Below are 22,226 nucleotides of genomic sequence, written 5' to 3'. Positions count from 1 at the left end.
TAATGCCCTCTGATCATCAACTTTTCCTCCTGATAGCATTCAACACTCAATCTGCCAGCAACGCATCGCTTAAAACTAAGAAATAAAAGGGTGGGCGTGTTTAAATAAACCTACTAAGTACAAATAATAACAGTTTCGGTGACATAATCTCAAGGACAGCGTGCGAGAGCGCTGAATTTCTCCCTACTGATCTTCTGATATTCGCCATACCGTATCTACTCGCATCTAAGCCGTAGTTACAACTATAAAATAAAATACAGATATCAGGGGACCGTTTATAAGAGCATATTTGGAAGTGTGTCACCATTAGTGAATGGTAGGCATCTCGTGGGAACGGGGTGTGGCTTATACAGGAACAACGAAATCAATGGGGAAAAAATGCGCAAATAATTAATTTCTTGTTTGTAAAATTCTTTTTGCAATACATCATGCTGGGAGAAAAAAAAAAAAACGTCTTGGAAAGTACCCAGAAATGAGGAAAGAAATCTTCAAGAGTCTTGAAGACAAAAAAATACATTGAAAAGTGTCTCGGCTAAGTGTTTATTTGCAAGCATGCAATATTGCACAAATAAAGAAATATGAGTGGTTCACCGCTTCAACAGGTTGGTGTACATATTTTTCTATGTTTTATTTCATCCATCCATCCATTATCTGTACCGCTTATCTTCAGTAGGGTCGCGGGGGTGCTGGAGCCCATCCCAGCTATATTTGGGCAGTGGGCAGGGGAAAACCCTGAACTGTTTGCCAGCCAGTCGCAGGGCACACAGAGACAAACAACACACTCGCTGATTCACACCTAGGGACAATTTTGGACAGGTCAATTACCCTGATATGCATGTTTTTGGAATGTGGGAGGAAACCTCAGTGCCTGGAGGGAACCCACGCAAGCACGGGGAAAACATGCAAACTCCACAATGGAAAGTTTGATCTCATGACCTCAGAACTGTGGCGCACACGCACTAACCACTGCTATTTTTAAGGAGTTTTAGGGGGTCGGCTTCAATGTGAGTATATATGCTGATTTATAACTACGCAGTCACTTTCAGAGTAACGCGCAGCTTTTGTGTGTCAGTAATCGGTGGAGTAATGGAGTTCGGGTTTAAATGACGTAACTAGTAACTGTAACTAATTGATTTTTCTTCAGCAACACACTCAACAGTGTAGATAACTGACCACTTTTTGTCGTTGCTGGTCCTGACGTCGGACCTGGTGATGATACTACTGCCCTGTACGTTGGGGGAGGTGGCGGTGGAGGTGTAGTTCGGTTCCCCTGGCTTGCATCTTTGGGGAATGTAGCGATTTCCCCTTCATCTTCTTTGGGTAGGGTTTCCTCTTTATTCTGCACTGCAGGAATGGAGCATGTCACTGATGTGGGCGCGCTCGCTGCTGGGAAACTGGTTGGTGAATCAACAGGTGCAAAATTTGACGTGGGAGAAGATGCAAGCTCCTTGGGTGAAGGGAGTGACGAAGCAGTGGGTGAGAGCGGACTTTGGTCCTCGGGTGCCGAAGATCCTGAATTGCCAGAGGGAGCAGGGGGCTCCCCTGGTGGCGACGAAGTACATGCGAGAGGGGACATCTGAGCTTCCTTCGGAGGAGGTGCTGCTTCTTCTGCAGGGGTTGAGGATACAGGAAAAGGTGGGGCCGGGGATTGGGGAGGAGGCAGGGAAGCTGGTGATGGTGGTCCGGTTTTCTCTGGAGGAGGTGGAGACAAAGGAGGTGGAGGAGGTGCAGGCTCCTTAGGGAGAGGAGGCCGTACAGTAGCCTCCTCGGTGAAGCAAACCCACGAATCACCCGTCTCCTCGCTCGCAGCAGGTGCCTGTTCTGGTCCGAATAGGTTATCCGCGTGAACTAGGGATGTCTTCCTTGAGGAACTTTCAGGGCCTGTCAGAGACAAACATGCACTTTTTAAATAACAGAAGAGTGGTGAGTTGACAACGGAACATAAAGAATGCTTTATACACAAGAGAGAAAGAAGCTAATGGATATAGCAAATGCATTTGCTTAAACTAAAGAAGACCATAGTAAGATGGTTGTCAATTGTTAACAAAATGGGGTGGTTACTTTAAGGAACTGTTCTGAATTTGGTACTTTTCTTTACCCGCTGCTGCCCTTCTCCTGGCATGTGTCATCACTGCAGCCTCAGTCTACTCTTTAATGATGCGCGTGCAAGTACGTGCATTTCTTGACTATAAGTCGCTCATGAGTATAAATTGCATTTTTAAGGAGAATTTATTTGATAAAACCGAATACCAAATACATACATGTCATCTTGAAAGGCAATTTACAAAAATGATTGAGCAACGGGCTAAATAAGTTTGTACGGTATACAAACGTTACAAGAATGTAAATCCTGTCAATATCAGTAACGGTGTGACATATTAAGGGTTAAGATAACTGAAAACTATCTGATAATAATTTTCACTGCAAATCACTAAATCCAATGAAATTTTCATCTCAGATGTCACTGTCATGGTAAACAATCTGATGGCTTCCGCTTTCCGCTTCCACATCGCTTTAGGGCTGCATATTTCACATTTTGTAGCTTGTAATCTGCACAATATGATTTTCTCTCTGTGCCATTTTTGTTCATTTGTCAAATGAATTAGAAATCCCTTTTGAGCAAGTTGTAAATATTTACTTTGGCGAAATGATGCCTTATCCTCTGAACATTCGTGTCCTGATTAGTAAGAAAAGGTGATGTCATTTTGCCAAAGTAAATATTTTCAACTTGCTCAGAATTGATTTCTATACAAGGTGCAAATTCTCTGATTTACTTTTCTATCACTTTCCCCACCAAAATGTGTAACAAAGTAATTTTAATTTTTTGGGGCACTACAGGGCAAAGTTAAAATTATTAACACAGGGCTAAAGCGCCCTCTTGCGTTTTATTGCGAAAATATCATGGGAAATTATAAACCCGGGAATAATGTGTCAAGAATTATCGTGTATAATTTGTCAGAAACTATGAAAAAAAGGTTATAGTCCAAAAATATGGTTGAAAGTTAACACTTTATTAATAAAAGTATTTTTAATTTTTTTATTTTCAATAAAACACATGTTGCCGAGTATTAAAAATTTTTAGCCTACCAAAATTATTATTTATTCATATTTAGAGGCACATTTCCTGACATTAGGTCATCCAAGTAGCAAAACTCTCATCGCATCCGGGTTTTTCTCCCGTCTTCTTTGAAAAAAGAGAACTTAAATGTAAGTAAATTGTTTTTATAATTGCTATCTAAAATAAAATATTAAAACAATCAAAGAGTATAAAGTTATTTATCTTAAAAAACAATAGGTGCAAAAATGTTATCTCCCACCTCCAACACCTTAAGTGGTTAGCTCATCTGAAACTATGCAAACTCTGTTTGATTTATTTTTGTTAATACAAATTCGTATGTTAACCAGATTGAAAATGTTAAGATTGGAACTGAAATTTCCCCTATCTAAATTCCTTCAAAAGACAAACAAAAGAAAACATAAACAAACAAAAAGCAAGATTTTTTGTTCCTGCAGATATTTGATATATCAGTAATAATCATATTACTTTAAACTGTTGAAATTTGTTTTGATAGTTAAATATCATGCTCGATAATTTTTAACAATCTAATTAATCCCATTGTTTGCTTTTGATTCTGGTATATTTAGGTAAACTAAGTTAGAAATGCCTCATATAAGTTTAAAAAAAAAACAATACCGCCCAAATTGCATTAAGCCCTTGTATTTGCCAAGTCATTTTTCATGTTCATACAAATGAAAACAGTGTTATACAGCACTGCACACAATACAAGAGTAGTAAGAAAAAAATCAGACTTAAATACAAAACTAACCGGTGTCATCTGTAGAGGCAGGTTCAGTTGTCAGAGGGGATGTTGGGACGTTCTTGGGTGGAAGTGGCGGGGGAGCTTAAGAGATTGCCAGCGAAACAATTAAGACACACTTCCAATACCTATCCAAGAATTATATATTGTTTTGGGTGATGGTAGGATGTGATCAGATTTTACAAGCAAAACCTTATCCAAAGGGGTAAGCAACACCCATAATATATAGGGCAATGTCCACTATGTTCACTTAGTTTCAAGTTTTTAGAATGAATGAGTTATTTGGAGCCCCATTTAGGACTCAATGTAATCCTCATTTTCAACTGTTGTTTTTAATCAAACATTTAAAAGTTATATATGTGGACATTACCTAAAGGGGAAAGAAATATGGCACGGGAAATAATAATCAGAACAGCACATGCAGAAAAATATCACAGTGAATCATGAGGAAAACCCCCAAAAAGTCGGTGACTCAAAATGTTCAGAGTACGGTCCCAGAAACAATGTCGACGAAGTATTTTTTGTTTTAGTAGATGAAGGAACTTGTAAGATTACTTGATTGACAAATGCAAGTCAAGTGAGGTGAAAAGGCATGACAAAGTTATGGATATTCTAAACTTACTTCCTGTGGGAAAAGGTCTTGTCATAGTAGATTCAGACTCTGACACAGAAGCCCCCCACACATCAGACTCAGATAGGACCACTTGGTCCAGGAGGAAACAGAAGACGACATCATGAGACTTAAAACTCTGCAGATCCTTTTGAGCACAAACGGTACTCTAAAACCATTTAATATCGTCAAGTAGTGTTTTGATATACAGTGGGACCTCGCTACTTCGTGGTTCCACGTTCGCGGGTTCAGAGCTTCGCGGGTCTAAAAAAAAAATAATTATAAAATAAAATAATAAAAAAAAATATACATTTTTTTTAAGCATTTTTAAAAGGGCGTCGCTACTCTGCAGATTTTCACTTTTCGCGGGTGGTTTTGGTCCCCATTAACCGCGAAAACCGAGGGATTACTGTATGCAATTGAAACGAACGAATGAAGAAATACAGAAGAAATATGAATACGCAACATCAGTATTTCACCCCGGCAGGGCATTGTTCTATCTATCCATCTATCTACCCTGGTCATATCCCTCGAGAGGGGTAACCGAAAGCAAGGCAAACACATAAACAAAAACACAGAAAAGAAAAAAAGGAAAAAGTAGCAAAAACACACACAAAAATCTTTGGACCATGGCCAAATCAAATGCCCAAACACCCAAACAAGTTAAGCACCTCGGCAGCCAAGTTGGTCATGCTTTTGTCCCTCCAGATGAAACGGGACACAAGAAAGCGGCCATGTCACTCGGGTCAGGGTGACGCAACACACTCTTCTGTTCAACAGCAGGGCCCGACAGCTTTCACTGGTTTACCCCTGCCACATCATACAGGTGCCCTGCCCATCCCTTAGAACATGTCCAAACATCCCACTATTCTTTCACAACACCTCTCCACTCATTCCTATCACCAACAAGAGCTCTAGCTTCCACTACATTTAGACCGCTTGCCACCAGTGCACTCATGACACCGTCCATCAATGTCAATCGCGGCCTTCCTCTTAGTCGCCTTCGATTTACCTTTGCTCTGTAGATCCTTCTCAACATTCACTCCTCATCCATCCTCTCCATGTGTCTAAACCAACAGAGTACTCTCTTATCCACACGCTGGTTCAGTTCCACTACTACTCCAGTCCCGTCTTTAACAATTTCATTTCTCAATCTATCCAATCTTGTCACTCCTAACATACCCCTCAAACTCTTCATCTCAAAAATATTTAATTTCTTTCTCAAATCTGCGTTCAGGCTCCAAGTCTCTACACCATACATCACAGTCGGCACAATCACACTTTTATAGTTCTCTCTTTACATCCATACTCATACTCTTATTACTCATCAAGAGACAGCAAGAGCATTGTTACCGACATAAATCAATTTCCTGAATCGCAAAGCATGAACTACTTGAGTTACGCAACAGCTAAACGCTCCTCTGCAGACTGCAGCAATAAATCCAACTGGCTTGAATAAGAGCAGCTGACAACAGACTCTGCATACAAACAAGCTGTGTCGTGCAAATAACAAGGCCCCTGAACGTCTCTTTAAATTGTGACCACAGCCAAGACAAAGCAACATAGGGATGTCAGACCATAAGAAAAAGGATTTTATACATTTTGACTATAAAGGATTTTATACTATTGACTCATAATGCAATGAAGATTTTCACTGAGTGGGCTTTAGTTCAATGTACAAGGTGAGGACAGGCTGTTCGAAATGCATAATATTTTGTATAGGGAATTTTAATAACAGGACTCGTGGAGGCGACGATTTGGAAAGCCAGACATCAAGGCGCTCGTGGATGAGATTGTGAAGCCCAGAGGGCTTCCTTGGCACGCCCGTGGGAGGAGCCGGCACACCATCTTGCAGGGAGACGTGGGCCAATAAGAGAAAGCTAAAGGACTTCAGAAAAAGGGTCCCCACACCCTTCAACGTCACTACTTCGGCCGTCTTCGATGGAGTACACTTAGTTTTTCTGTTAGGGAAAATAAATCTGCCCCTGTGTGCAAATGTCGACTTTCCTGTTCATTTTTCTCTCAAGAAACGAGTGTGTATAAATTGTCGGGTGAATGTAGGCTGTGTTTGGTTAATTGAGTCAGATAATTAATTCGAACAATTTGGTAAACGGTACGTTTTGATAATTAATTCCCAACAGAGAGCGGGAACTATTTAAATAACATCAACTTCAGTAAAAATCCAATCAAAACATGTAAGTAAACTGAAGAAACATACCTTCAATCTTCTCTTCTCCAAAAGCAGTTTCCAAAGGAGGCCCAAACAAATCAGTAGTTTCTTCGGTGACTGGTGTCTGATGGCTGCAGCATGGAAATAAAAACAACATAATCACTAATATCCCAAAACAGTTTGGGTCATTTTATCATTCAGGACACAAATTATGACTGAGAGCGATTGGACTTCACTTGAATGCAAACATTAGGAGATAACTGCAGAGATCAGGGCTCATTTAAAATACAAATGTAAGGGCCTGTTATTAAGTTTGTTTTTATTTTATTTCCACACTGGTCCTTTATATTAGTGATCCACAACCTTTTCTGTACCATGGAACGGTTTAATGTCTGACAATGTATATTCCCGGCCTTCCCAACAGCGGCATGTTGGTACTTTTTTTACATTGATAATAAAAATAATAATAACAACAATGATGACATTATTTCATTAGGTCAGGAGATGTAGTAATGGGGGTTTGCGCATCCTTCTAAGTCTCTTAGGAATATAAATACAAATAAATTTGACTTGACTTTGTAACAACAAGAATAATAATAACAAAAAAAGATTATTCTTAAGCCTAAATCCACTGTGTAATTGTGTGAAACATTTGGGTGAATTCATAACATTGTACCAATATCACATGACATGGGCAACTCTGTCACTCACTGCAAAACACTTTGGTCACTGTAATAATAATAATAATAATAATTTCCTTTGTATTGTCATTCTTTGTAACAATGTACACAGAACGAAATGTCGATACACCTGACCCGTTGTAGCGAGTCGATGCAGCCGCAGCCAACAGAGGGCGCCGCCATTATACCATTTAGGTATGTCTCGGCCGAGGTGCGAACTAGCGACCTCCCAGTCTCAAAGCGGGCACACTACCATCTAGGCTACTGAGCTGGTATAGTAATATCATGTTTATCTGCATGCCAACTACCGTAAATTCCGGACTATAAGCTGCTACTTTTTTCCAAAATGTTCAGCCCTGCGGCTTATTCAGTGAAGCGGCCAATTTATGGAATTTTTCTAACGGCCACCAGCGGCGCTGGAGTATAAAAGGTAAGATTAAGACTAGTTGAATATGTGCGCCAAGAAAGACTGCAACCTCTAAGTTTAGACATACATTGTCTGTAAAGTTAAGGTACGTTCCGATACTGAGCTTGTGTAAGTACAAAAGTGGTAAATCATCCAAAAAGGTGGTGGGTGCGGCTTATAATCAGGTGCGCTCTATAGTCCGGAATTTACGGTAATCAAAAATAGAAATTCACTGAATAAACCAACCCTTCAAAAAACTGTGTTGGTGTTATGTGGTTTCCTTGTGTTCTTGACGTAAGAATCCATGCATCCTAAAGTTTCGTTGCCGCAAGTCTTTGTAACATGACGTAGTGGGCTTTAGTTGACCACTCTCCACGCACAATGGCTATAAGCTCAGAAATTTTGCTGTATTCTTTGCGGGCGAGCATCCTCGCTTCCAACGTAACAGTTGAACCGACCAATCGGCAACTTTCGATTTTGATTTGATGTATTGCTCCCCTTGTACAAGGGTTAAACAACAAACATTACTTTATATTACACAAAAAAAACAACATAATGACAAACATACATGACAATGAAGGCAGGCTGATTCGATGGCTAAAAGGGTCCTGTTGTTTAGAAAGGTAATGGCAGCGGGGATCGGGCTTTTCCCGAGGCGGGGCCTCTTAAATCCTTTTGTTCTGTATCTGTGCCCTGACGATGTAATGGGTGAGTAATATAATGGACTCTTGTGCCTGATGCCGGAGTGACTAATCGGGAAGAACAGGAGATTTCCAAAACGTCAAGGTCAAGTTTGGGCTGACTGAATAAGAAAAAATAATTTTAACATCTGTCATTTGCACCATCTAACCTTATCCGTGCATTCACTCTCGAGTCAGCCATTTGGCCACATTCAGCGTTACAGATGAGGCGAGTTTTAACATCTTGGGGAATTCCCCCCTCCCAAATTTTAAGTTGGTTTGGCCCACCACTATTCTTTTCTGTGGCGGTAAAATGAACTATGTGTGCAAGGTTGCGTGGAGCCGAAAAAGCCAGGAAAATAAAAAGAAATGCGTTAAAAGGACTGCTATCATTCTTTTCACCCATATTGCACTTTTTGCCTGTCATCTCTGTGTCCTCGGATGTGTGTGGTGAAACGTTTTTGCAGAATTTAGCAGTGAATTTAGCAGCCTTTACCGGATAGCTCCTTACACTCTAATAAGCTTGTCGTGATCGGAAAGAGCTCTATTCTTTGAAAAAATACCTCACTCTTTTTGTTCCCAAAAGCCTTAGATTGTTTTTGCTGCTTTTATCCATATATTAAAAATTATTATGTAAGCACAATTCACTTTTGGGGGAGAAATAAAGCTAAAAAATAATAATAATAATAATAATTTCCTTTGTATTGTCATTCTTTGTAACAATGTACACAGAACGAAATGTCGATACACCTGAACCGTTGTAGCGAGTCGATGCAGCCGCAGCCAACAGAGGGCGCCGCCATTATACCAATTAGGTATGTCTCGGCCGAGGCGCGAACCAGCGACCTCCCAGTCTCAAAGCGGGCACACTACCATCTAGGCTACTGAGCTGAATACATGAAAAAGGAAACGACAGAACAAAAAATAAAGGAGAAAAGAATAAAGGAGAAAAAGAAAGAAACAATAATAATGAAAGGAAAGAAGTAAAAGGCTATAACAGTCAAAAGAATACAAGGAAAATGAGAAAAGATAGGAAAAATGCAGGAAAAAATAAGAAGAAAAATGTTTGGGAAAAAAGAAACAAAAGGGAAAGTAAGAAAAGAAAAAAAAAGAAAAAGAAATGAAAAAGAAGAGAAAAACAGGTCCTCTCTCTGCCTACCGTGTCATTTAACTGGCATACATGTATAAGTTCCTGTTGACCCTTTACTGTTCTCAGGCGGCAGGTGAGCAAAACAACTCTGCTATGAAATTCCTAAAAGCTAGGCAAGAAGATCACTGCCTCAGGAAAATTTGGAAGATGTCATGCTGATATAAACTGAAAAGGAAATTCTCATGTCTACAGACAGTGACATTGTCATCAACAAAGTTGCAGAGACCAGTGCTTTGCTTAGGATGATTTTGATGTTCTAAGTAGCCCACTTAAAATGAGATAAAAGAGTTAAAGTGTAAAGCCTAACTATCTGTTGGGAAGGCAAATGCAACTTCGATTTTAAACTATACTGTATATGGGTAAATCTGTTTTTATTGATATCAGAAACTTTAAATAATTTTCCTTTGAATTAAAATGGTAATGTATTTTCTGTTAACTATTCAACATATACCTGCATTTCTTCCTAATAAAAATGCATTATCATGTGAAAAGCTTGCTGCTGTTCCATTCATTCAAATTCTTCCTCTATCGCTAAGTGGGTATGAAACCCCCGGGCTGAGAATGGGGGCCCACTCCAGGCATGATTGTGCCTGTCAGATGATGGACCTGATATTCAAATCTCAGAGGTTAGGTGTGGGTAGGCCGACGATTTGAGCTCCCGTGTATGTGGTAAGTGTGAGTTTGGCCCAGTTTGTAACAGGAAGCATAGTGGAAAAACATGTGGAGTACTACAGGAGGATGCGTTGAACAACTGCTCCCTCCCTTGCCAACCAAACTTATAGTAATTCGAATGCGCCACCTTAAACTTAAGACTTTCTGTACCAAATGACCCACAGCAAGGTGGTTGGGGACCACTGCTCTATGAGCCGAAACTTGTCTGTGGTGCAAATATAAATACATCACATATAGCCACGTGATAAACTGATTGGAGGAAAGCAGGGATGGACATACCTGGTAGCTTGTGGCGCTAGAGCAGGAGTGGGGGTCACAGTGGGAACAACACGTCTTGGTCTGACAATCTCTTCATCAGCGTCTACATTTGTGCGAAAGTAAAACAAAATTATAAAAGTCACGATATTCTACTACAAAGTGAGTTTAATGGGAGACTATTGTAAGAAACTGATACTTACTGGAGGTGTTCCTTTTCAACCCCTAAAACAAAAAAATTACGTTTAAAAAGATAGATACTCAGGGCTCATGATTTTGCAATTTGTGCAAATAATGTGAACAAAAAAAACATTTTTTTTCAAAAAACAAAGAAAAAGTTATGTTGGTAGAACACAAAAATACAGTCCACAAGATACACGAGGATACACCACAACTTTTAGATTGATAGTGATGTGAAAATTGGTCTTTTCCTTTACAATCAAATCAATTGCCAATATTTCTTATGAAAGTTTTTAGTTATTGGGGGTGATCTCAAGTTATTTATTTGTCTATCCACAGGTTGCAAAATGATTAAAAGACAGTTCAATTGGAAAATTTTGATTTGTTTTTATGACTATTGGCTTCTATATTAGATGGTTCACAAGGCCATGATGTAGTTACTTTTTGTTGTCGTTTTCTAAATACCTGATTGGAATTGTTGAGACTGTAAAGCTACCAACCAATTATTTAAATGTATTTATATAAATTTTAACATATCTCACTGTATTTTAAAGTGGAAAAATCCCTTTAGTTTGATTAGATGAACTCATCATTAAAATTCAAACATTGTCTGGTTTAAAATGCTTATGATTACACCCAAAGTACTATATTTTGTCACGATAATCACAAACCAGAGATCACAGAGCATAAAAACAGTGTAAAAAGTGACTAATTAGAATCAAAATAAATAAAAACAAACTGTAACGCTCTATAAATGCAGTCCTTTTAACATTTACTTACTAAACTATACTGTACGCCTTGAACGGATCATGGTACTAGAATATACAGTATGACATGTTCTTACAGTATGTTATCTATGAGTGTAGGAGGATTTATGGCTTATCTCAATACATTTCTAGGTGGAAAGATTAATTTAGGTCTGAGTCAATGAACCCATCGATTCAATAAAGATGTCCATTGCAGGTCTTAAATGTTTCAATAATTTTATTACACCCCTGGTAGTGAAAGGCAAATTTTATGACAAAAATAACCAAGAAAGTATTACAATTAGCATCACGATCCAGCTTAAATACTTAACATAAAAATAACTGTCATAAATCCTAACCCGGAGTAAAATTTTCAGTTTGAACAAGGTACAGTACTGTAATAACTCTATGACGCGTTAGGGCCACCTATTAGAATTTCTTTTTTCCTAAAAAGGCGATAATATTTTAAGAGAAACAATCACAAATTCATGAAACATAATTTATTATAAGCTAATGTATGATGTTATGAAGAAGTACATTTTTTGGGGAAAAATAAACACAAATTTGGGAGAAATTGAATCACAAACTACTGACATTACAAAGCAGCAGATTTGGTTAAGGGTTAGTTGAAACTTGTAATTATTTTCAGTTTCGTTCTGTCAAATTTGTTTCTTTTAAAAGTCACATATTTGTGACTTAATTCCCCGTAAATATTTTAAATATTGAAAAACTAAGTAGAATATTGACAAAATATGTTTCTTACAGGCTGTTGTAGTTCTGGATATTGTAATGTTAATTAAAATACTAATAAGACTAAAAAAATCAGTTTGCTATTCTAGTGAAAGGCATCTCAAGGATTCAATTTTGGAAATCAAATCAATGGCAAACAACAAAAAAGCCAATATTTAAAACGGCGGTCTAAAAATATAAACTTCTACTGAGGCGACACAGAAATTAAATCTCGGCTGTGCTCTTAGCCAGACAAAGCTACAAAAGCATGCATGTATGAAGATCCCATGAACAGGCCCAGAAGGGAATACATGGCAAATGAAGAGAAAAGACAGAATGGGAAAGCCTAGCAGAAGACCACAGGATACGAGAAGACACGATGGGTAGTGACTGAAGTAAGACATCAAAGAGTCAAATCTTTAGAAATCAAATATTTTTCCTATTGCGCCGAGCAAGCATGAAAAGGTTCATAACAAAATAAGTTGCAGTGTAAATCTAAAAATCAATACATTAACTCATTTATTGCCACCAGCGGCCATTTTGTCAAAAACTGTATCAAAAGTGTCAATCGTTCAAAACACAACTCCTACGACCGTTTGAATGCGATAGTTCAGCCACTGCTCCCATCCATGCAAACTTCTTGTATCGAGCGCGAGAGCCATGTGATGTTCTGTGTATGCAGTAGTTTGACCAAATGAAGATGGAGCCAAACGACACTTACCGGGCTACGTCTCTGTGACCAGCAAAAAGGAAGAGAGAAGAAATACCTGGTCAGAGAGTAACAAATCAGCAACACAGACATCACGTGAGTCAAGGGAAGCCAGCTACAGTCATCTGTTGAGACAGCTTACATGTGGGAAGATGACAGCGCAGGAAATCACATTATATGCTCAAATTGCTTGTGTAAAAAGCTTATTTTCCTAAATTGAATTGTCTTTATTGTCATTGATATCAAAAGTGTGAAACATGGTATGCATCACTATTAGACATGGCACTCTAGGGTAAACATGTAATGAAGACTTAAAAGAGAAAAAAGGTTACAAGATTATCAGGGTATATAAACAAAAAATATTTACAATGTATTGCTTAGAAAACTGGCCCAAGTTATAACAATAATGCTCTGAAGAGAAGTGCAATTAGCAGCAATAAAAAATACAAAAAAATAAAAAAGTTCACAGGGTATATATTTTCACAGTTCTGTGTAAAAGTATATATTTTCATAGGTTTTTTTTAGCAGCAAAAAAACAAGAAAAAAAACAAGAGGAAAACAAAATAAGTTGCAGCCTATGTTTTTACAGTTTTGCACGCTAAACTTAAAAAGGAATTGGTGTGCTCCCGTGCTCCAATCTTTTAAGTGAACCTTTTATAGCTCTAAAAGACATTTTCCGGATCACTAAAACATATTCAAATAGTAATTAAACAAAAACAATAATAGCATAAATAATATGATATTAACACAGCAAAATGTGAGTTTATTATGAGCATCATTGTTGAGTCGCTGTAACGAATGTGTGACTGTGGTGCGGAAGAGGTGGGGTCTGGAGGGGCTTTTGCAAGGAATATTCGAGGGGATCACATACCTGTCAACTTAAACATTTTCCCTGTACTATATTTCAAATTGTGTACACTGTATAACAATTTTTATACAGGAATTCATTTTTTTTAAAAGACTGATCTCAACTTGTCTATTTTGGCTCTGATACAGATCATTCTATCATTCTACTTAGTCTGTCTTGCTGCGAGTAGGTGCCACGTTGTGTTTGTGAGGTTTGTTATCGCTTAAAAGGAGGATTTGCAATCGTTAATGAGAGGAGTATGAGATCAAGAGACTGATAATACGTAAGCACTTACTGTACACTTAACATTATTGTTACTGTAACTTTAAATGAGTGTACAGAAAAAAACATTTTAGAGCATACATTTTTGCATGCGCAAACTTAACGAGCTGATCCTGGCCGTAAACGTTCACGAGCAGTGAGCGGTCTCTTGTGGTAGCCTCTGGGACTGCTCGTGAACCTGATTTTCCTTCTTATGGTGAGCAATCTTTTTTTTGCAAATAAAACTCGTACGCCGAAATTGTTCAGAGGTGCTCGTATAGGGAGGTACCACTGAATAGAGATTGGTTAGTTTTTTTAAATCATAAGTTAGTTGGTCAGTCGGTTGGTTGGTTGGATGGATCCCTTAAACACTAGGGCCGTAGTGCCTGTGGTGTGTCTTGGGCAGGTACAGCCCATTCCTTTCCAGGCAAACAAATGTTTCCACCCGGTCATGAGTACTGTAACCTAAAATATTATTGGAAGTTGATGACAAAATGGTCCTCAATTTCCTCCTGATTTTTTTTTTTCAATCGCACTAGCAACTGCCTTTCATTTATCTAATCTGGCCTGTTTTCCTGAGTCACACATATTCCCTATTGCCTTCTCTCTCTCATGCTGCTCCAATTGTGCAGTGAGCCATGAGCCTCGGCAGTGATGCAACAGTGGGAGGGACATGATGCAAATGATTCATATGATTGGCTGATGTGTAGCTGAGGACGAAGCACCTCAGTTCCTCGTGACCAGTCGTTGTTCTCGCTACATCGATGGTGAAGTGGTGACATTTAAACCTTTTTCCGCCTCTTACTAATATTATTCATAGCAAGTGAGACCAGCTAACATTAAAAAGTGTCTAAGTTGCTTCCTAAAAACAACAAGTACCAGTATTTTAATAGTACAATTTTACATTACACAACGGCAGTACAGATTGTCTGCTCAAGATCTACTATTGAAATTCCATTTGCACTCAAGACAACTACTTGTAAAAACATGAAATTGTTTGCATTTTCAAGAAGCTTCGTACGTCAAACATGCGGTCCGACAGGCTTTTTAATCTCTCCATCCAAATGTTGAAAATATAATGAAAATGTTTCTCAAATGGTTAAAACATGACCCAAAAAATTGAAATGGCTGTTGCTGCTATCAGTATGGTAATGAGTAAGTGTGAATCACATTGAAAAGTTCTTTGGGGGGTCTCAAGTGACTTGAAAAGCGCTACACATATGCAGACCATTTACCATTCTCTTCCTATTTTTTGTAATAATATACTGGACTGTCTCAGAAAATTAGAATATTGTGATAAAGTTCTTTATTTTCTGTAATGCAATTAAAAAAACAAAAATGTCATACATTCTGGATTCATTACACATCAACTGAACTATTTCAAGCCTTTTATTATTTGAATATTGCTGATTTTGGCTTACACCTGAAAAAAACTCAAAAATCCTATCTCAAAATATTAGAATATCATGAAAAAGTATACAAGTAGGCTATTCAACTAATCACCTGAATCATCTAATTAACTCGAAACACCTTGCGAGGGTTTCCTGAGCCTTAAAAACACTCAGCTTGGTTCAGTAAACTAAATCACAAGTATGGGGAAGACTGCTGATCTGTCTGCTGTCCAGAGGACCATCATTGATACCCTCCATCAGGAAGGGTAAGACACAAAAAGAAATTTCTCAAAGAGCAGGCTGTTCACAGAGTGCAGTTTCAAAGCATATCCACAAAAAGTCTGTTGGAAGGGAAAAATGTGGCCGGAAATGCTGCACAACCAAGAGAGATGACCGCAGCCTTAACAAAATTGTGAAGAAGAGCCGCTTCCAGAATTTGGGGGAGCTTCAAAGACAGTGGGCTGAAGCTGGAGTCCAGGTATCAAAAGCCACAGTTCACAGACGTGTCCGGGAAATGGGCTACAATAGCCGTATACCCATGGTCAAGCCACTTCTGAACTTTAGACAACGGAAGAAGCGTCTGACTTGGGCTATGGAGAAGAAGCACAGGACAGTTGCAGAGTGGTCCAAAGTCCTCTTTTCAGACGAAAGCAAGTTTTGCATTTCATTTGGAAGTCAAGGCGCCAGAGTCTGGAGAAAGGCTGGAGGGGAGCAAAATCCAAGTTGCTTGAAATCCAGTGTGAAGTTCCCACAGTCAGCAATGGTTTGGGAAGCCATGTCAGCTGCTGGTGTTGGTCCACTGTGTTTCATCAAGTCCAGAGTAAATGCAACTGTGTACCAAGAGATTTTAGAGCACTACATGCTTCCATCTGCTAAAAAGCTCAATGGAGATGAGGATTTCATTTTCCAGCATGATCTGGCACCTGCCCACAGGGCCAAAACCACCAGTAACTGGTGCACGGACCATGGCATCACTGTCCTTGATACCCCATCGAGAATTTGTGGGGTATAGTTAAGAAGAAGATGAAAGACACCAGACCTACAAATGCAAATGAGCTGAAGGCCGCTATCGAAGCATCCTGGGCATCAATAACACCTCAGCAATGCCACAGGCTGATTGCCTCCATGCCACGCCGGATTGATGCAGTAATCCGTGCAAAAGGATTCCCAACCAAGTACTGAGTGCATCAATGGACATTTTCAAATGTTTGATTTAGTTTTGCTGTTATAAAATTATTTTTTTTACTTGGTCTGAGGAAGTATTCTAATATTTTGAGATAGGATTTTTGAGTTTTTTTTCAGCTGTAAGCCAAAATCAGCAATATTCAAATAATAAAAGGTTCAGTTCAGTTGATGTGTAATGAATCCAGAATGTATGACATTTTTGTTTTTTTAATTGCATTACAGAAAATAAAGAACTTTATCACAATATTCTAATTTTCTGAGACAGTCCAGTATATCAGCCAAGACGCAACTTTAAAATATATAAGAATTGGGTTCACAGCCAAGTTTTCAAAAGAAACATTTCTTCATACTGTGACGCCCGTGTGTTCATGCTATCGCTAACTACAGTGGAACTGCCATTCAATTGCCTGTAAGTAGACTTAACTAAAGTTAAAGCAATAACTTGAGTTAACTAAAGCAAAACTTTAGTTTAATCCCACAATTTTGTGATAAATGAATCCCAATTAATCTTAGAGTTGACAGTTCAATGAATTGGAGATTGAACCTGAGTAAACTTAAGGTTTAAAGTGCTTTGTAAAAGACCCGGTACACTGCCTTTTTAGTGAAGAATTCAATTTAAGTATTGCGTTTACATTTAAAGGGAAAGTCAACATTTGTTTCTAAACAAGAATAAGATCTTAAGTATATGACCTAACCATTTATAACACCCACGGCCCTAGTGAGGATAAGCGGCGCGGAAAATGGATGGCTGGATGGATGCTTAGTTATAACACTGCATAATAATGAGTTTAGCATTTTGCCACTTACTGTTGAAATTGACATTGCAGTGCCTACAGACTCATCTTAGGAAAAAGCAAGACTAAAACCAGAAATAATTTGACCCATGGTTGGTATTGATTGTATGAGATGGGCTAAGGACATTGATTGCTCTGCCTGAACTTCCTTTAGTGACCCCGGTTGTAATGTTTTGTATCTGACTTAGCATTGATTTCTTTAAAAAGTCAAATTGTTGCAGTTATTGTCGCATAATGAAGTAGTAAATGCCACTTTAGTGTTACAGACGCTCCCCTAGTTACGACCATTCGACTTACGCTAAACGGTAGATACGATCATTTTTTTCGGGATGTCAAAAAATATCCAGACATTGCTTTAAGTTAGATTTTGTACTGTGTGCACATTTTTCCGAGTACAGGATATTATTGTCGTGCTTCTTTCCGCCACCTCCGGCATGTGGTGGCGCTGTGCAGCATCCACCGCGAAGAAGAAATCTGTTTCCTCTTCCTCTTCCTGTGTAAACATACTACGTATACTGTACTGTATCTCTAGCTCGCTAAGAACTTTGACATTGTTATTGTTTAATATCTCTATCAATATGCTTGGCATGAAGTGTAACTCTTGAAGCCCATCTTCCAAAAGTAAGTTAAACCTCACTTTATTTATCTTTATAGAGCATATAATTTTCTTAAATGTTTATTTTTAGTACAAAAAAATACAGGTTACTTATACAAGCCTTAAACATACTCAAGCAACTTACGAACAAATTCAACTTACGAACGATCGTCCAGAACTTATCGCCTTCATAAGTAGGGCAGCGTTTGTACAGGTAAGGGCTACATTCAAATATAGGCAATACCAAACTCATGTTACCACTGATTATTCTTATCTTTAATACTATGTAGCTTGGTTCACCTTAATAGCTACTTGAAACAAATCCTTGACAACCGTAAGCCTATAATATAGTACATTATTATCATTATTTTGTGGGCCATCTTGATTTAAAAAAAATGATTTATCTCAGACAGTATTTAATCAAGTTAGCTATAGCGAGTGTCCATGTAAACTATGTGTAAAAACAGTGTACATGATTATATACTATACGCTGAATTTGGTAAACTTAGTCAACTAATAATTTAATGTGAATTTAGTTGTGATGCCTATATGACATAGGTAGGAGATCTACGCATTCTCCTATTAATGCAGCATCTGCAGCAGGAAGCTCTCCCACCACATTGACAGTCATCTGGTGATGACCAAAACAGAGCAGTGCGAAAATACTGCTTGGTGAAAGAGGGGCCGAAATTAGGAGCACAAATTGTGACACGGGCATCATACCTAGTCAGCACTACTGGTCGGTGGCTTGGGTAACCACACTGAATAATTCAGTTGGGAAAGTGGGCACACAAAACCTGTGTGTCATTCAGATGTTTAAGGTTGCCAGTAGTCACACAAGCTCTGGCTCTTAATATTTCATGTGGGCCCCTGGGCTTAACTGTTCGAATAAAATGACTAGAGTTAGGTTGAACTGATCATGCACAATTTTGACACTTTTAGTTAAAGGCAACTTTTCTTGCTCCCTTGATATACAAGTAACTGCTTTATTAAGCTCTTTGTGTGGTATACTATACCGGAAAATACAGTAGATAGGATTTGCAGGGGTTAGCACATTCACCTCTCACCCAAAAAGTCCCTGGTTCTAGACCGAGTGAAAACATATGTTGGCCTGGAGCGGGATGGTCGCCACCAGGTTGTACTTGCTCAAGACACACCACAGAAAATGGTGCACCTACGGCCAAGGTGGTTAAGGGTTCCAATCAATCAATTATTTTCAGCTAAGTACCCCTAACCAAAATTTTGGGTTAGCTAAAATAAACATATAACAATAACTGGGATATAGAAACAACAAGTGTAACATTAGCTAAAAAAAACCCAACATATTTATGTCATGAATGTGCAAAAAAACTAATTTAATCCATTTGATCAAATTTCTGAGTCGTATTGTGCTAAACAGTTTGTTCAAACAAAAAGGTCGATTTTGTAGGGTCGTTTTAAATTACAAAATTCTCAGAAGTTAAAATACAAAAATCCTATGATGGTATCTTGGTAATTGTAAACAAAATAACGCGGCATTTATTATTTTAAACTGAACAATTCAAAATATTTAGCCTATAAATTAAAAAAAACACCTAGTACTTTTGGTTTGAAATAAAATGACCTTCAAAAAAAGATTTGGAATATAAATCAAACGACCTAATTTCTGGACAAAAGAACCTATCAGGTACAGATCAACTCTTGACACAAATTGTGTTATTGTCTGTCCAACTGTTTTTAGACTATAGCCTTCTATATTTAGCAATATACATATAATATAGGAACCATCTTATGTATGTGTAGTAAAGGAGTAATGATTACTTAAAATGACTTTAAAATGATATATATATATATATATATATATATATATATATATATATATATGCTTCTTTTATACATTTTTTCATACCCCTTTGAGTACCTCCACATATGCTCTTGGGTACACGCACACATTTGAGAGTCACTGCATTAGAGAATGGCACTTTTAACATTTACATCTCTAAAAAGATAAAAGGAAACAGACATGAACATTATTCATTGACAGAAATTTTTACCATGCACACGCAATACGCACACACCAAATCACAAAATCTGTCTGATCAATCAATTTTTACCGCACATTATGTCTGCCAACTAACTATTGCCTTCTTTTTACCTTCTAATAATGATTTGACTACTGCAGTCTTCGATTTGAACCATTACAAATGGGACCTCTTTCTGCATTTCTCAAGCAGTGAGCCAAATTGAGCAAGTGTTTGTATCTCGTGCCGCCACCAGTTGCCCACGCTTAGCATAAGACGGTAGCATTAAAGATGAGCTAGAAAGTTCCACATGCTCGTCCCTGCAGCACGCTGTTAATGAGAATCCAAAACGTCGGCCAAAGTTACTCACCATAGATGAAGGGGAAAGAGCAATGTGGCCTATGGAGGCTTTGAGCTCTTCGACTGAGGGCACTGCCACAACTTGACCAGCTGGGAGGGGCTTAATCTTAATTTTGAACTTTTTCCTGTGGTCTTCCTCTCCTTCCGACTCATCAGATGAGAAAAAATGGGACTTGGGGCAATGTGAGAGGGAATTGTCAAGGAAAAGATTCTGTATCTATTAAATATCCACAAAAACACAAGCCTATATTAATTAACCAAATGCATATAAAATTAATTTAATGCTATTAACGGCTATAAAGATGGATGGACTAAATTGCTGCGTTTTAGTGCTGAAACTGGCACAACGTTTAAGGATATTCTCCTGCTCTGCCTCATCTTCAGGTCTGATGCTATAACCCTCTTCATCCACCTCAGGAGAATTCTGAAACAGAATCAATCGATAGAACGCTTCAAAAACAGCTTATGTAAATGGTGTAGTTGAAACCTTCAGCGATGTAAATTAATATGAATACTGTATACATTAGGGTTCTAAAACAGCTTTGTAAGTTCATACTCACATATCTCTCCCAGTCAATTTCTCCGTAGAATCCATTTGATGCCCCATTGGTCTTCCTTTGAGACTGCAAAGAGATGATAATGAAATATGGGCCTCACTACCTAAGCATGTCAAAAATCCCTCTGTGATTTTGTAAACGATGACTGAAAAAATATCAGCAAGGTGTGTTTATTTTTTCTAAGGGTCCTCTAATGGAACAAAACCAAACAAACAATTAATGAGTGTATATCTACTCTACAGAATTGTCTAATTCGAGAACAACACTTCCACTGTATTCAGTACCAATTCAACCTCTTGAGGTTCCTGTTAGGTAAAAAAGAAAACATATTTCAGTGGCAGCAACAGTTACCACAAAAAGATTCAATTTTTCGACATCAAGCTTTAACTATGATTTCTAAATAAAATAACTGATGGATGCAATTGAAAGTGTAGCTAAAGAAAGTGTACTTACGGCACCCTCTCTTTCCGGGGAACCCCTGGATGAAAAGAAAAATGACAAAATAAATAGGTCTCAAGTTACTTGAGTCCTTAACACAGTTTTACTATGCTGAATATACTGTAAAACTAATAGAACCCATTCCCACACGAGGGCCATTTTCACTGTCCACCTATGACCCCGATTTTCCATCCCTGACTAACCTTACTGTACCGAACCTAGCCCAGGCCCATTTGCATACAAAATATACGTCATCAAGTTGATTCAAGTAAAATTAATAGGCAGCAGTTGTTGTTTTTTGGTTTAGTCGCGCTATGAAACGCGAACTATGGTATCAAAAACTTTTTGTTCAGGTTCTGACGTTTCCTTTATACTGTAAATCTCACCTACAAACGCACCTGACATCATGGTTATGTTTTGCGCAGTGACTACAACCGCAGCTGTGCGTATGTACGGCAATTGTACCGTGTTCTGGCCCACCTCTACCAATTGTGCCAAACTCGGGATATGCTCTGTGATCAGGTAGGCTCGATTGCTCTCACAGTACCTGGAAAATCGGGACTTTAGCAGCAAGTGTGGTTGAGCACGATACAATGGCCCTAGTTTGAGTGCGATTACACGCTTTTGTTCGTTAATCACGAGATTGAAGCATTCGGCGACTATGAGGATATAACCTTGTCGAATGTACGTAGACATTTAGGAATAGATTTGGCGAAGACTCCAATGTTTTTCATCCATTTAGGAAGTGACATCATCATGTGTAACGTGCTGATAAACATGGCGGCCGATAAGGAAAAGTCAGTGTTTCGGCAAGGTGTTTTAGCGTATTGTCGTCACACTGATTTGGGGCTATTTTGAACCTTTCGGATTGCTGTCCTTGCTCTAGCAGGCATCTTCCCGATAACCCTGATATGGGGGCAACAACTCCCTGCCCTAGCTTGTACGCCCTTGTTTAGAGTAAAAAATACTCATATTTTAAATTTGATTATGAAG

General features: G+C 38.4%; 1 protein-coding gene across 1 annotated transcript in view; it reads right to left on the bottom strand.

Annotated features, from left to right (window-relative positions):
• The window catches only part of sgip1a (SH3GL interacting endocytic adaptor 1a), a 71,184-nt gene that overhangs the window by 25,765 nt on the left and 23,193 nt on the right, over positions 1 to 22,226 (bottom strand). The window contains exons 3-14 of the mRNA XM_088350475.1: positions 21,249 to 21,273; positions 21,080 to 21,100; positions 20,799 to 20,861; positions 20,599 to 20,662; positions 20,249 to 20,424; positions 12,818 to 12,829; positions 10,645 to 10,666; positions 10,466 to 10,547; positions 6,647 to 6,729; positions 4,441 to 4,521; positions 3,828 to 3,902; positions 1,174 to 1,881 (exon numbers count right to left, since the gene is read on the bottom strand). Of these exons, the coding sequence (XP_088206601.1) occupies positions 1,174 to 1,881; positions 3,828 to 3,902; positions 4,441 to 4,521; positions 6,647 to 6,729; positions 10,466 to 10,547; positions 10,645 to 10,666; positions 12,818 to 12,829; positions 20,249 to 20,424; positions 20,599 to 20,662; positions 20,799 to 20,861; positions 21,080 to 21,100; positions 21,249 to 21,273 (1,412 nt within the window). The remainder of the gene's footprint in view (positions 1 to 1,173; positions 1,882 to 3,827; positions 3,903 to 4,440; positions 4,522 to 6,646; positions 6,730 to 10,465; positions 10,548 to 10,644; positions 10,667 to 12,817; positions 12,830 to 20,248; positions 20,425 to 20,598; positions 20,663 to 20,798; positions 20,862 to 21,079; positions 21,101 to 21,248; positions 21,274 to 22,226) is intronic.

Source organism: Urocampus carinirostris, chromosome 12, assembly GCF_059441175.1.
Source record: "Urocampus carinirostris isolate Australia breed hairy pipefish chromosome 12, RoL_Ucar_1.0, whole genome shotgun sequence".
NCBI classification, from domain to species: Eukaryota; Metazoa; Chordata; class Actinopteri; order Syngnathiformes; family Syngnathidae; genus Urocampus; species Urocampus carinirostris.
This window is presented reverse-complemented; position numbering and strand designations above follow the sequence as displayed.